The 16729-nt window shown below is 36.0% G+C and overlaps 1 protein-coding gene across 1 annotated transcript; it reads right to left on the minus strand.

Annotated features, from left to right (window-relative positions):
- Positions 1-1022: 1022 nt before the first annotated feature.
- Positions 1023-15961, minus strand: LOC129902067 (xanthine dehydrogenase 1-like). The gene is made up of 14 exons (XM_055977094.1): positions 15739-15961; positions 12852-12951; positions 11439-11547; positions 9791-11299; positions 8767-9009; positions 8252-8566; positions 7264-7503; positions 6332-6616; positions 5967-6188; positions 5267-5428; positions 4459-4593; positions 2272-2508; positions 1551-1724; positions 1023-1461 (listed from the first exon to the last, which is right to left on the minus strand). The coding sequence occupies exons 1-14, from the start codon at positions 15863-15865 to the stop codon at positions 1219-1221; spliced, it is 4101 nt and encodes a 1366-aa protein (XP_055833069.1). The 5' UTR covers positions 15866-15961; the 3' UTR covers positions 1023-1218.
- Between the last annotated feature and the right edge of the window lie 768 nt (positions 15962-16729).

The following is a 16729-nucleotide window of genomic DNA, read 5'->3' on the forward strand; positions in this document are numbered from 1 at the left end:
TTAGTAAAGATCACAAGATTCAAAAGTTTTCATTACTTTCATAAATTTCGTGTCAATTTAAAATCAGACAAAGAAATTAAAACGAAATGTCTGCCATTTACACCAAATTGAATAGAGTTTTCTAAAAACACCTTGCTAGTGGTGAATTAGAAAGGATTGCTCGATAAAATATGAATTGAAGACTGAACCTTGATATACCGCAGAACAATACATTTTTGTTAATACGAGATTTATTGGCATTTGTTGATCATTTGATTGGACAGAAATTTAAAGTGAAAAATAAATGTATTCGTTCTGTAGAAAATCTTTTACAAAATCAATGCAGATTGATTTTGTTTAAAAAATGTGGTTTGGGGGATTTTTTCCTTGGATTCGAAAAGATATACTCTGAGGTTTTATATTTATTTGTACGAAGTATGAAGAAAAAGGATCGTTTGGTCCTTGTATTCATGGTTTATCTATTTTAACAACTTTATATTGTTATTGATCCATTTGAATCATTACAACACCAATACTCTGAGGTTTTAGATTTATTTATACGAAGTACGAAGAAAAAGGATCGTTTAGTCCTTGTATTCATGGTTTATCTATTTAAACAACTTTATATTGTTATTGATCCATTTGAATCATTACAACACCAAAAATTATTTATTCAATAATCTCAATGATTGCTTATTCGTAGACTGTTATTTGTTCAAGACAGACCGCCATGGTGAAATTAATAGGCACGTTGCTCTTAGAAAGCAGTGTTAATGCATCTTGATACAAGTCCAAGTGACAACATACCATCTTCCGAAAAGAATAAATAGATCTTATAATAAATTCAATCCCAATTATCAAAATTGAATTATACATTCAATATAGTCCTAAAAAAATCATGATCCCACACCGATACTTAACATGTACCCACTCTTTCAGATCCATCACAAGGAAAACAAAACCCAAAAATTGCCAAGCATAAATTAAAAAAATACGTAAGAATAAAAAACGAGTACACATATTTTGTAGGTGATTGTCTGCTATACGTAGAATTTATGGAACTTTTATTTGCAAAACTTATTACATATTTTTTATATTAACCATTATAATGTTCAGAAGATGTTTTCTCTGTATTTCAAGAATAAATTATCATCTAACATGTTATTATCAAGTGTGTCACATAATGTTACAGGAAAATATACAGAAGCTCTAAGCCTTCACATCAGTATCGTACAACCATCAAACACTTAGCTTTGGCCGAAAATTAGAATCCACAAGTAATCTTGTAAACTCATCAGTGCAAGCCATTCGAATACGCTCTGGAGTTGCTGGATTATCAAGAGGGAACCAGTCGCTGTAATCAGCTTCCATCCTTGCAGATTTTATGGCATTCTTGATGGCGAAAAAGGCAGATGATGCAAGAAAGAAGGGTGGTTCCCCTACTGCTTTAGATGAATGAATAGCCTTGGTGTTTGGGGCATTCTGTTGGCAAAATGTCAAGCAGATTGTTAATGGCAAAGTTAAGATATGGTGTGCAGACACATATAGACTTCCAAATAGGTGAAACTTACTTTCAAAAGAGAGACATTAAATTTGAAAGGCACATCATTCAAAGATGGAAGCTTGTAATTTCCAGGTCCACATGTGAATAAGCATCCAGGTGGAATCCACTTGTGTGCTTTATCGCCCCATTTCAGCTCTTCCAGTGCTACCCATCCAAGACCCTGTAGAAATGCTCCTTCTATCTGCATAGAGTATGCATGAATTTTAGCAAAGCTCCATTTCAGATCGAAAGATACAAGATCCAGCCTATCTCCAGATGTGGTAGTGCTTCTATCTCTTTCCAAGTATAGACGATTAGAAGCAAGTATGCAACAGGGAAGTAATGCACTAAACATAATATATGCAGGTCATCCTTGTAAATATCTGAATGTTTCGAATAAGAAAAATAAGCAAAAAGAAGAACATTTGGGAAGTGTCCTATTGAGTTTAGTACAAACAATTAGAGAACTTAAATTTTACGAAATGCAGATGGGCTTTAGAAATTTGAATATTATTCTTCCTCCTTGCTCCCCATTCAAAACAATAAAATGCACACATTATTTACATGTAGATAGATCTGGCCAAAGCCAAAACTAGCCAGACCTTCAATCATCAATAACTTCAGCATATACTAATCGATAGTCTAATTTTTTATATTCATATAATCAAATTATGTCATTAAGCAGGCCAGCTAAACAATCGAAAAATTCAAAATCTATACGCCAATAGTACAGAGAGAGCAACAATGACCTGTCCAACATCAATCGCCGGATTGAGGGAGAACCCAAGGTCTAGGAGGACGTCTGCTCTCCTAGTATGGAAATCACCTGTCAATGTGTCAATTTCAACTTCGGAAAATGCAGCACCATAGGTGAAGTACCTAAATGGATTGCCTTTTCCAGATTTCCAATCAAAGCCAATATCAGGTGTAATGAAGAACCCATGAGCAGAAAGGTCTATTCTCTCGAAGTAGCACGCACTGACAAGCTGATATTTAATCAAAGAACAAGGCATCAAGTCAGCAGTTAATGTTTTTCTATTATCATCATGACAGTGCTATAGAAAGAGGCAGTGCAATATTTCAGTCAATTTTGAGGTATAAATAAAATTTAAGACATGTACTAAACGTTTAGATTGAGCGAAGATACACAATTCTTGCGGTATTATCAATCTGAACAAGGTATCATATATGGTGCAATTACGGGACAATATGCCACAGAAAGGTAACGAGTGCTCGGGAAATGAAATAAACCATGAAGAAAAACTTACTGTTCCATTGCAAAAAATCTTTCACGGATTCTCTTTTGCAGATACTCAGCTTTTTTTGAGTTTCTTATAATTTGATGTTTCAATTACCAAGCTACGGGCAGTAGCGTACACATAATTAAAGGAATAAAGGAGGTGGGTGAGGTGAAAATACTTTTTTCTTTAAAAATCGAGCTTTGAGAAAATCACTCATTGATCCGGCCTTCCAATAGTCTTGTAACTAGGAATGTCATGATTCATGTCCCATTATCTTGCTACATGCCCATGTTACTAAGTCTTTCATCTGCTGTCATAATCGCTGCATCTTATACAAAACACCATCTGTCCTCCTAGATGGACAAGTCATTTCTTCGTCTGTTACTACGTACCTCTATTTTCCTTCACAAACTTTTGCATGCCTAGTTTAACTGATACAAGGTGTGACAACTAAATTTTGACTTCAAGTGCAGGAGGTACGGTTATTTAAGAACTTGAAAGCAATATACGTGCTGCAGTCAATGTCTTAACTCTCCTTTTTGGTGCACAGGAGGGGAGGTCATATATTTGCATCAACTTCTTACCATTTAGCGTTTTGTTCTCTTCTGACTTTGAATTATTTCCACCTTCCTTTTCTTCACTTACCATCTAACAAATCTTCATCTTAGGCCACTACATAATTTGTTGTTTTTGATATAAGAACTGGAGACTTCATCCTCCCATGGCTCTGAAAAAGCTGTAAGCACCACTTGTAATTATTCACATATCCTTGTACGTTTTCTACACTAATGTAACTCCCTTAGACTCTTTTTCCTTGCCCTTAAATACCTTGAGTTATATGGACATAGCCAATAAGCCTGGTCAAATACTAGCCCATGCAAGGCTATGCTTGAAGAGATGCCAGATGCATGCACTGTAGACTAGTAACGCCTGGAACTTAGTACCTCCTCACAGAGCTAACTTGATGTGTCATTTTGTATCCCTTCTATTCATTCAAGTGCATATCTACTAGTCTTTAGTTTCTGTTCCTTGGACTTCTCAAACTCAACTTAGTCAGGTAAAAGAAAAAGATAACACAAGCTCAAGGTCTTCAATACTCTGATGAACTATAAAGTTAAATTATCTTCTTTCAAATGATATAAGCCATGTCATCTTCTTCACAATTGGTGCCTAACCCTGAAGAAGTGTGACTTTCACGCAAGGAGTTACTGTAGGAAGAGACCAACATTTTGTGGTTACAATCAAAATAATTTGAAGGTGGGAAAGGAAGGTGTGCCAGGGAATATGCATATAGCCCTTTTTATCTGAAAAATGGTGTCAGATTAGAAGTAGAATTTCATAAGGAGAAAAAAGAGAGAATGATACGGACCAAGCAAAATGGAGAAACGGAAGAGGAGTAAGGAAAACAAAACAGAAAATATGATAGGGATGATCACAAGCCACAACTGATTTGAACAGCCCACAATGTTTGCTCTTTTATTTAATTATCACTTACTGTTTAGCCCATTAAATTAGAGAAATTTACGAGTAGAGTATTTTATCATTTCCTCTTCAAGCCAAAATCCCATCCATGTTCAAACATAAGTCATACAAATATTTCGAATGATAGACAAGGAAGTCAGGCAGATTAGGAATGAAATAAAACAGATATCAAATAGAAAAAAATTACTTAAAAGCCAGCACAAAAAAGAAGACCTCCTCAAAAGAGCTGAAGTTAGACTTGGATGCAATAGGCTCCATCCGTGCTTTTATTTGCTCGCATGCATCCAATACTGCAGCTCCATACATGTCAGAACTTGCAGAAGCAGCTGTTGGTGAAGCATTAGGTACCTAGATTGGCAAGAAAACTAGATGAGACAGGTAGTAATATTTTTCATAAACTTCAAACAAAATTGACATGCAACACAAGGAATTTGAATAAAACAATACGAGGTGCTAGAAGAAATATCTACACACACACCCCAAACAAAGCAAACCACCGCTTGGCTGAGGAAGATCAGTTTCAATTATTTTAGGTAGCAAGTGAAGGCAGTATCTAAGTTCAACATTTACAGACCAAGTAAATTCAAGTTTTAATATTGGTTATTAAGGAAGGGGAGCCTTGGCAAAAGTGGTAAAGTTGTTGCCACGTGACCAGGAGGTCACAGTTTTGAGCTGTGGATTTTCTTGCAAAAAATGCAAGGTAAGGCTGTGTACAATAGACCCTTATGCTCCGGCCCTTCTCCAGACCCCCGCGCATAGGGGGAGCTTAGTGCAACAGCCTTCCCTTTAATATTGGCTATTAAGTTTCTGTCTTAGCTCATTTTTTCTCATCGCCATCTTGTACATGCCTAACCCTTACCGTCGTCACAGCTAATATTTTTTTGATAACTCGTCCCAGCTAATATTAAAATAAAACAAGAATTATGCCATGTGATTCCCATGTATCCTTTCGGTTTGTTCACCAATAGAAGAATAGAAGCTTCAAACAATGATGCAATGATTTTTGTCTCACACCCAATACCTTGTCAGTACTTGTGTCTGAAATGAATACTGCACTTAGAGGGATGTTAAAGGAAGATGCAGCAATCTGAGCAACTTTTGTATGCAAACCTTGGCCCATCTCCACACCCCCATGAGTAACCAACACTGTTCCATCTGTATAAACTTGAACAAGAGCACCTGCCTGTAGTCAATCAGTCAGTGAATAACCAACTTAAACTTTTGGGATTACAACTTTTCATAGAGCTAAAATTATGAAACAATCAGCATCGAAAAAGGTGTTGGTTATGAAGAACATGAACCTATATCTCCGGTAGAACTATTCATATCTACAACTTAACTTATTCAAGTGCACTTCACCTCTACCACTTGCATTTTGTAAATTGCTTGACAGAATGAGAAATGTGTGATCAATAGGAGTCTCATGTTTTTAATCATATCTTTAAGGGGCAATAGCATGTTGGTTCTCATAGTAAATGGAATGCTTTTTAACCTTATCTCAAAAAGAAGTGGAAAACTTAACCAATTACAACAGTCAGTCAACGGCTGTTATCATGTGCCAAAGAAACAGCTTAAATATATCCAGCCACCTGGGCTGGTTAGCAAATCTTTGTTGAAAGCAGAGTCGGGAAAAATGAAGGCAATAATTAAACTACTCACTACTCAAAGGAACATGGACCTAACTAGGAACTTTTGGGTGTACAACAAAGACCACAACTTACCTGGTTCATAGACTTGAAAGTGAAAGCTATCCCAAATTTGGTTGGCACCATGGCAATACCTCGCTTCTTCCATCGATTATGGCGATTGAAATTTTCAACTTCATTTTGAGCATTAATGAAATCACAAGAAGATTTCAGTTCATTCCAGAGACGCCCCAAGGTACAGTCTTCAACTTTTTGACCATAATGCAAGACTGATCCTTCACTGATGAAATTTATTTCCTGGTGGAAAAATGAAAAATGAGAAAACAATCCATATACATCATCACCTACGGTACAAAAATAAGTGGGAATGGAGAAGCTGTTGATATGCATCACATATGAAGATAGACTATACAGACAATCATCAGAAACACCAGGCATACCCTTATTTCTTCTGGGCTTTTGTTAACTTCCACCGCAATCCTCTCTATCCAATTCTCAGCAATTAGCATACCCTGTGGGCCTCCAAACCCTCTAAAAGCTGTATTACTAGGAAAATTAGTGAAGCATGCTTTTCCATTAATCATCATATTTGGTATTTCATAGACATTGTGTGAATGGAACATAGAACGTTCAAGTACAGCGACTGATAGGTCTAATGAATTTCCAGCATTATTGTAGATATGAAGATCCAAGGCAAGTACTTTCCCAGCATTTGTAAAACCAACCTAACAATAATAGAGAATGTTAACATTGTTTTCTCCATATTCAAAAGAAAATGCTAATAGAAATCAGAACAGAAACTGACACAAAGCAATGTCTATCAAACACATTAGGAAAACGAATAAAACCAAATTTTACCCTTTCTATCATCCTGCTTGAGGAGGCTTATATAGTCCAATAATCTATATCTGCTAAGTATTATACAGATTGATCCCATGTAACAAAAACAACACAATAGGCTGGGAAAGAACTTGTCGAGTTCGTAGCCTCGACTCTTCTCCAATTGTTATTACTACACCGCAAAATCCAATGCAAATAATGCCTAAAAGAGTTTATCAGTCTATGCAGCCCAACAATTCAATGGGTTTCAGTAAGTCAGCAAGTGTACATATCCCTTCACCAAAATATTTATGACAAATCTACCATTTCGACACATCCCAAAAAATATGGCACACTCAAATAACAAAATCTGTTCACTAGATACTAGTTACACTAATTCAAATTTAAAATACAATATCATGTATTTCCCACAAATGCTTGAGCAATAAACACCACAGAAGTGAATGAGTTAAACAAGCTTTCCCATGCCATACAAATGTCGCATAGAATGAGTCTAGCTGTGTATAACGTGATCATTAACTCATCTATTTACCTTGTACTTCCCAAGAAAGCTATGTCGCTGCCCCATTATCATCATGTCTATATCCCTATCCAGAATAATTTTCACTGGACGATCCAACAGGTATGATGGAACAGCCGCTGCAGCAGCAAGCATAGCAGACCTAGTCTCCTTGCCTCCAAATCCACCACCTATCCTTTTGGTCTTGCAAACCACTTTTGACATCGGAAGACCAAGAACAAGAGAGACATACTTCTGGTGCTTCTGAGGAGCCTGCAAGATAGACAGTGATTGGGACACCAAATTAGCAGCGCAGTTATTCCCCCTTTCCAAACAAGTAAATTAGAGAAATGTAGCATCTTAAGCTGAATATTAACCTAATCCACGTGTCGAACTAAACCCATCTAACAGCATAATAATGATATCTAAGAAACCAGTAACTATCTAGAACCGAAATCAATAAAAATAAGTCACGATTATATCAAACTGACACTAAACTTAGATGGCTATGTTTGATCACATATATATCATGTGAGTCTGAGAAGCCACAGTAAGTAGAGAAAAGCTAAGAACTTTAGTAGGTTATGTGCTATTTCTAGTTAAAACTAGGCTCTGCGAACCTTTTCGATTTTGCGTCAAAAATTAAAAACAACAGTAGTCACAAAATAAGCATATAAAAAAGCAATCGAAGTCCAAATATGTGTCATCTGAGAGTGTCAAGTATGGAAAACACATGCAGGATATATGTGTTCTTGAACAAGCTTTAATATCAATTGCACTTTGGGCGTAGGAGTAACTTATTAACTGAAATTGAGTTCTATGACAGGATCAAGGCTTTGGCGACTCAGTGGCAGATGGCTAGAACTTCCCCTTATTACCATTTCTTTTAATGATTATTAACACTTGAATCTAAACAAGCAAACCACAAGAAGAAGAAAAAGATACCACACCAGAATTAATGCCCTATAACTTACATATACTTGAGGAACTAAGAGAGTGACTCGATTTATGTTTGAAGTACCTGGGTAGATGAGATCATGTGCACCTCATTCCCACTATCCACTGTCCATAAAAATGTGCCATGAGGCTCCAAATAGAAATGTTCTTGACCACCTACCCTAACTTCTCCTTCTATAATACTGTCACATTGACCCGACTGGAAACACTGTTCAACATCACCCTTTGTCATACACCTTTCCGTATTAGGATGATAACTGTTGGCCTGTATAGCATCCTCTATCGATAAAACTGGAGGTAGCTCCTCATACTCAACATGAACCTTTCTAGCAGCAAGTTTTGCATTTTCATGTGTGTCAGCTACAACCACTCCAATAACCTACACATATTCACCCAGACAATAATAGGTAGCTATGAGGAAACAGTTGAAATTATAAAGTCATTCCCAAATCAAAATCTTAAAACAAGTCTACACAAATTAACATTGCAAGAGAAGCCAGTTTATTCTGAATATTAACCTAATATAGTGTACAGATAAATTTGTGCATGGAGAGAACATCTCAGAGTATACCATCATACCTGACCCACAGAAGTGACAAACTCTGTGGCAAAAAGTTCCTCATCCGCAATAACTGGTCCAATCATATTCTTACCAGGTACATCTTTAGCCAAAAAGATTCCTGCAAATCCAGGAGAGGACCTGGCTCCCGAATCATCTATCAAAAGTATACGAGCATGAGGTTTTTTACTCAATATCAGAGCAGCATGCAAACTATTGGGTGGCATTGGCTCATCATCAGTATATTCGGCCTCTCCAGAAACCTGAAAATAGTCAAGTTTACCAGCCAAGATATAAGTGGCAATTTTGGCCAAACAGAGCCATTAAAAGGACAGTTATTTCATCAGAATGCCAGCTCAAAATAGTCAAACACTTTCAAAAGTTCCAATTTCCTATGCATAGACAGATCTGTACACTAGAGACTTTGCAATCATAGAAATAGCTTCCTTCTCAAAAGAGAGAGTACCAGAGGAAAATAAGAAGCAATGAAGGGACCCAATGTTGTTGATAGGAAATTAATAATAAAGCAATACCGTAATCCATTTAGTTACTAGATCCAAGAATTTTAAAGGGAACCAATGTTGTTTATCACTAGAAATACGCTCCTGCACAAACCAGAAAATAGATAAACTGGAGAAAGTAGAAAGTGACACCATGTCCCCTATGCTGTTAGTACAGATTCAATCCTAATACATACAACAAGAGAGGAGCAGCAGCAAGGAACTAAAAACCCAAAATTCACTTTTTCATGAACCAACAACAAATGTATCTTTTGTGTGCTTGTTCTTCATCAGACTCGTGGAAGTAAAAGATTAGCTAGTCATGAACTCCATTAGCACAAAGGTCATTCCAGCCCTTACATCAATTATGGCATAAAATTAGTGTCGTGCTAGGAGGTCAAGAAGTCTTTAAGCATTTAGAAGTTGCTTCTTGTCTGTCCACATGCAATCTAGAATTTGTGGAATTATCATCTTCTAAATCTGAACAGTTCAGGAATAGACATCAATAAATATTGCATAATTATCAAGCTATGAATGTAGTTACCTGAAGCCTTGATGAAATATGAACTTCAGGGGAACCCACAGAAGTACCATGCCTCGTGATCTCAAAATCCTGGATTGAACTAACGGATGGTCGAAGAGATGAATCTACAGCTGAAACATGCGAAGCTGGAACTTTCTCAAGAAATAATGGTTGTCCATCCATTTGATGACAAACCCACAAGAAAAATTTGAAGAAGAAGCTAAATGTTAATGATTTTCGAAATTCAACCATCCCACCAGGTGCATCTTCTTTCAGCACAATTTCCTCCTCCAAAATTTTCAAAGCACCCTGCAGCAGCTCTTTATTCCAACTTTTCCCGATTAAGAAGTCACAAGTTTTTGATGCAGCAAATGAAAGTGGAGCAACCCCACCATATACAATCAAAGCATCTGAAACTAACCAGTTCTTGTCCTTCTCTTCAAGACAGACACACATCCCAGAATTGACGATGGCAATATCATCATCTCTCCTATGAGATTGCTTAAATTCTTTCACAAACTCGAATGGCTTATTCCAAGGCAATGATACCGACAGTAAAATTTCACTACTTGTCAGATCCACTTTACGATAGCCCCGGAAGAAATTTTTAGCCAGACATGTTCTGACATTTCCTTTGCAATCAATTATTCGAAACGTCGCTCCTGCTGCCATCCAAAGAGGGTTCAAATCGGATATTGGGCTCGCAGTGCAGATATTCCCACCAACTGATGCAACATTTCGTATTTGTGTTCCAGCAAACCACTTTATCTGCTCGATGAGAGCTCGACATGATGATGTTTCATACTCAGGGCGGTTATTTCTTACCTTCTTTAATACATCCAAAAGCTGTGATAATTTAACTCCAGCACCTATTTCTAAGCCATTATCCTCAACTCTTATATAGTTAAGTTCAGGAACATGTGCAACAGATATTAATATAGGATAGTGAATACCTTTAAGCCTGACTTCAATTCCCACTTCTGTATTTCCAACAACTAACCGGGCATCTGGAAATCTTGCTTTTAAATCCAACAGATGCTGAAGTTTTAAGGGCCTATACCACTTTCGTCCATTTGATCCACTCAAACTTAAATAGGTCAATTTCCTTAATATAAGTTCAGGAGGGAAAATAAATTCTTTGCTGGTGTACGTGGTTCCATCGGTTTCATTGTAAGAAAGTGGCTTCCAGCCACAATCATTGCTTAAATTTTGTTTGATGGTTTCTTCACTACTTTCAGCCTTCGGCCCACATGAACAAGGCTTACCCGTTGAAGGACAGATAAATTCACCAGTATTAATGTCTTGTAAAGATGTGCTGGTGTATAAAGCATTATTAGTTTTTGTGAATACCCGAAATGCATCAACAATTGGCCTATAACCAGTACATCGACATAAATTTCCGGCAAGGCTTTCTTCAATTTGCTCTTCTGTAGGCTGTTCTTTAGATGATCGTAGTAATGCATACATGGACATGACGAAACCAGGAGTGCAGAATCCACATTGTGAACCATGCGAGCGAGCCAATGATTCCTTTAGAATGTTGTTGAAAAGCAGAGGAGTTACAGGAATGTCGCATACATCATCATCCATAAAAAGGTACTATTTGAATTAACAAATAATGTTGAAAAAACATGCGAAAATCACGGACATGTGAAACCAATTAATGTACCTGAATTGGGTGCAATCCAGCTTTACGGTTCCCAATTCCCTCCACTGTGATGACATGCATCCCTTCCACAGAATATAGAGGAGCCAAGCATGCATTTACTGCATGGTGCCTTTAGAGAAAATACAACTTTATAAACTGAATATGATTTATGGAAATTTTTAATAGTATACTAATTGAATTGGAAGGATGCACCGGGGCCCAATCAAATCAACCAGACTTCACGTTTACCAAATTATTGCTAATAAATTATTATGACTATGTTCTTTTATCTCTTAACTAACCATATTTTTCAACTAGTTTCTCTGTACTCTCTGAGTCAAATACATTCCCCAAAGACTAGCATCACCACCACCACCCCAACGAGAGAACTTCTAGCAGAATAAGATATCATCTCAAAGGCAGGATTAGAGTGTTACAAAAAGCTCATGTTCAATGGATACTAGAATGAAGACTATATATCTAGCACGATAATTGTTCATTTCAAGTTTCGGTAGTAGCGGTCTCATATTTTTTCTTGTGGTGGTGCTTTCTTTTGGTCATGGTCCTTATGTACTAGTCAAGGAGACAAGGACTCAAATAGTAATTATAGGAAACACAAATTCTTTATTCAATTTTTAAGTAACCGTCCCAACTGACTTCTAGGTTAACCTAGTATTAGGTCAGGCCAATGCCAAAGGGTTCACAATCTGTAACAGTTTAGTCTGCTAGAGCAAATACAGAGTGATAAGGTCTCTGAACTTTCCAAACTCACCAATTATACAGAAAGTTTGCTCTGTTTGTTGAAGGATACACAATCAATTGAGGATAAGGAAAATTTATTAAAATTAACTAGTATTTCATTTTTACTATCAGCAGCCATCTTCTAGAACTATGCAGAGAGCTATCTGCTATCCATCTTGACAGCTATCATACTTATTTAGATGTTAAACAGACATAACATCAGTTTACAGGAATGAAAACGTATCTACTACAATTACCCAAGACCCATCTAACTGACTTCCTCCGCTCATGTCCACTCATGTTGGCTGAGTATCAGACAAACAAATAGTACTAAGAGCGACAGAAGAAAAAAGACCATAGTTTCAAAAAGGATGGCAAAGGCAAAACCTTTACTGCCTAATACAATCAACCACCTCATTCCCTACCACCCAAAATGAAAGTAACTATTTGGGGATTCAGAAACTTACGACCAAGATCTCAGCTCTCAGAGTAATCATACAACTGATCAAAAGAAAAACATCCATAGATCAAGACATGGATCACACCTATCCCGCAAAAATTGTAACCTATGCAAATGCAAACAAGTGCAGAATTCATTGCTATCCACTAAATCATGCATACACCCGCACACCCTAAAAGAAGGTATAAGACAGACTTGGAGACAGAGATGGAAAGAGATGGAAGGAGACTCACACACATTTCTTCAAATTCTGATCAAAATAAGAAACCATTACAGTGCATGCCCCACACCCACCTTCACCACAGCCTAGCTTGGTGCCTGTCAGGCCTATTTCTGCATAGCCAAAGAGATAGAGCAACTTCAGATAAACCACCAAAACAGAATCAGATAGAGACTGAGAGAAAATAAAATCCAGATCAATCATCTGAACAGAAATGAAAACTACAAATTCCTGAAGTATTGGGCAACATAGACGCTTAGTGAGTTCTCAAGACAATGTAAAAAACATATTCATTAAACAGTACCAACAACTGCATAAAAACTCTATGTATCTTTATCTTTACAATTGATCTATTCAGTATGTTTTTATACATATAGTACGAGGAGGGGTAGAGGTAAGTCAAAAAAGTATTGGGGCAAGGTGATTAGACGTGACATGGCGCCGCTTCATATTACCGAGGACATGACCTTAGATGGAAAAGAGTGGAGGTCGCGTATTAGGGTAGAAGGTTAGTAAGGATAGAGTGTTGTCTAGCCTTGCTTGTTATCTATTTGCATATATTATGTATTGTGTTTCGATTATTACACTATATTTTTTGCCTTTTTGTGTATTTTGTCACTAGTATTGTTTCTATCTTGTAGGCTTGACACTGCTTTTGGTATTAATTCTTATACTTTCTTCATGTCTTCTTCTTCGTTTACTTGAGTTCGATGCATTTGAGCCGAGGATCTTTCGAAAACAGTCTCTCTTCCTCCATGAGGTAGTGGTAAGGATTGCATACACTCTACCATCCTCATCCCACTTAGTGGGATTTCACTGGGTATGTTGTTGTTGTTGTTGTTGAACTTGTGTAAAGGTTAGAGAATTCTTCTTTTTGTTAATTTTTCTGTTACTAGAATCCTTAGTTCAGCAGGTAACTAAAGATGTTAAACCCCCCTAATCATATCCTCTTGTTACTCTAATGTTATCCACATTCACCCTTCAAGGCTACAGTGCTCTTCCTTCTCTTCTAAACCAACAAACTAGACATGCACTAAGATGAATGCATCAGCTTTTATAAAATACAACAGATATTTAAAGAGATCGAGCAAAGAATGAAGACCGTACATTGAACAAGAGGGGACTCTGCAGCAAAGAGTTGACCATCAAAGAATTTACAAACACTAAAACCAAGAATATTTACTGAGCCTTCATTCACATATCACTGACATCAGTAGATGCACGTAATGGGACGATGTACAACATTCAATTATGCTCAAATCAAGAAAGTCTGATGCAAGAACGTCAATTCAAGAAGGACTTAGAAATTCTACAGCTAAGAAAAGTGGATAAAAACTAGGGCTAATCTACTAGTTAACAATATTCATTGATGACAAAGATAAGAATACAAGCATTTAGCATATTCAGCTGATTAGCAGACAAAAGAGTATAACTAACTCCTAGGAACTAATGCAAATAACAGAACTATTAAAGATAAGACTATGGACTTAACTGTATTTTCCGGTAAAAGGCTACAATTTAAAAACCAAACTAACTTAACTACCAGGTACAAGCTCTGAAAGCTTCTGGTACAATCCCATCTTTTCTGGTTTCTTTCTAATACGTATTGAAGTCAATCTTCTACTTTCGGATTCTCATTATAAATTGAAGTTAGAAAGTGGCGCAGATATTTAAACAGAAGTCAGATATTGTAATATGCATTGATCTGAACTACAACCTCATGCTTTTCTTTCAAGATGTAATTTTTTTAGGAAAAAAGAACTCCCAACACCTTGAACTAGAACTCAGAAACCAGGACACATAACTATAAGAGAGTATCTGCCAAAACGAGCTTTCTTGTTTTCCCTATAAGCAATAGATATCTCCTTTCCAAAGCTTTTTCCCTTGACAAAGAAAAGACATACTAATGAGTGGTATTTTTCTCTCCTAATCATGCATGTTTTAAAAGCCTACTGTGCAAAGCTGTTTCCGGAGAGTTTCATTACAGTGATGCACTGGATTGTAGTTTGAAATTCTCTGGGAAGGTAAGATTGTACAAAAGAGAGTGATCTTCCACTCAGTTAAAAAAAATCTCCTATCTCTAGTGATACTATTTCATTAGATTATGTCTTCATTTGTAGCATTAGACTATGTCATAATACATAAACATACCCTTTAAATTGGCCCCAGTTGGCATCTATGCCCCTCCCACTTTGAGCGTGCACGTGTAGGCACTTAACCATCATAAAATTGAACAAGTAAACACACACATCCTACATCGGAAATCACGTGAGATTTTCCATATGTCTACCTGTTCAACTTTACGATAGTTCAAGTGCCTACTTGTGTAGGCTCAAATAGTTGTCAGTTGAGACCAAGTTAAAGTGCAAGTTTTATGTATTATGCATCTTCAATTCAGTAAAGCAAACTTTAAATTTCTTCCAGTCCATCAAAGTGGAGAAAGCATAGATTACCAGAGACAATGTTAAGAAACCCGAAAATATACTAACATATGAAATCCACAGATTAAACAAAGCAGGAGAAAGCAGAGTCCTTTCAGCAGTTAGATTTACACAAATAAAAAATTACCCAAATTGAACATTTACCAGAGAAACAAAACAAGAAAACAGCTCAGCACAAATGCAAGCTTAATCAAATCCCAAAATTGAAACTTGAACATTTGAGTTTTTAAAGTTATGATTTTCAGAACTTGAAGTTGTCTGGACATAGACATACATGCATATCAAAGTTTTGTGAGCGAAAGTGAAAACTGGCTTGAAGATCAAATTTTTAAAAGCTTATGGTCAAAATCTTGATCCAAAATCTATAGGCAAATGGCAAGTTAGTTCCTTGTTCATTTAAAACTGTTATTGAGAAGAAAAAAGAAGAGAAACCCACAAAAATAAGCTCAAAAAACTAACCTCTTAGATATTCAAGAAGAGTCAAATGGGCTAATCCATCAGGTAACACTCGACGAACTCCATTAACGTATAAAATTGCTTCTTTTGACTCCTCTTCTATCAATTCCTCGTTCATCAAAGAACCCATTTTCCAAAAACGGGAAAAAAAATCAGCAATGAAAAGATTGAGAGTGGTCAATAAGTAGTAAAGGGATTTTGTTGTGGAAATCAGAGTCGGTTGTAGGAACAAAATATTATTTTTCCTATTTTTTAATATAGTCTCTATCTTATAAGAACATGTTAGATGAGATTATCTGAATTAAAAAAGTAATTTGATTGGATCTGATTGTTTTTTTAAAAAAAATAGGATATATCTTAACCTCATGATTTTGAACATATTATTTTAAATGTTTAAATTTCAGAGTTATTTAATATATAAATAAGTATTAATTTTAAATAGATTTAAAAAATCAAAACAAATATTGAAATGAAAAATAAGGGTGTACAAGTTAAATCGAACCAATAAATCAAATCAAAACCAACTTGTGATTTGATTTGATTGGTTTAGCGCTGAAAAAAAATAAATCGATCATTGTTGATTTGGTTGGTATTAATAGAAAAAAAATCAAACTGAATCCAAATCAAATCGACATACTCCCTTCGTCCATTTTTATTTGGCACATATTGACTTGGCACAGGAATTAAGGAGCAGTAAATAATAAGAGTAACTTTACCAAATTATTTCTATTTAATATAAGTCATTTAAATAATTAGGATCAATTAAATCTAACTAAAAAATTTGTATAACTATAAAAACTCCTTGAAGTTTTCACCCCAACTTTAAAAAAATATATTTTAAAGTGATACATGGGTTCAGAAGGAGTATACTCCATTTATATTGGAATGGAGGGACATGAAGGAACGTGTATTTGATCATTTATTAGACTTTGAAAGTTTAACTTTGATTTATAATTCCAAAGTATTGAAAAATCTGATATAGTATTAAATAAGA

This window comes from Solanum dulcamara, chromosome 9 (assembly GCF_947179165.1).
Source record: "Solanum dulcamara chromosome 9, daSolDulc1.2, whole genome shotgun sequence".
In the NCBI taxonomy this organism is placed as follows: domain Eukaryota; kingdom Viridiplantae; phylum Streptophyta; class Magnoliopsida; order Solanales; family Solanaceae; genus Solanum; species Solanum dulcamara.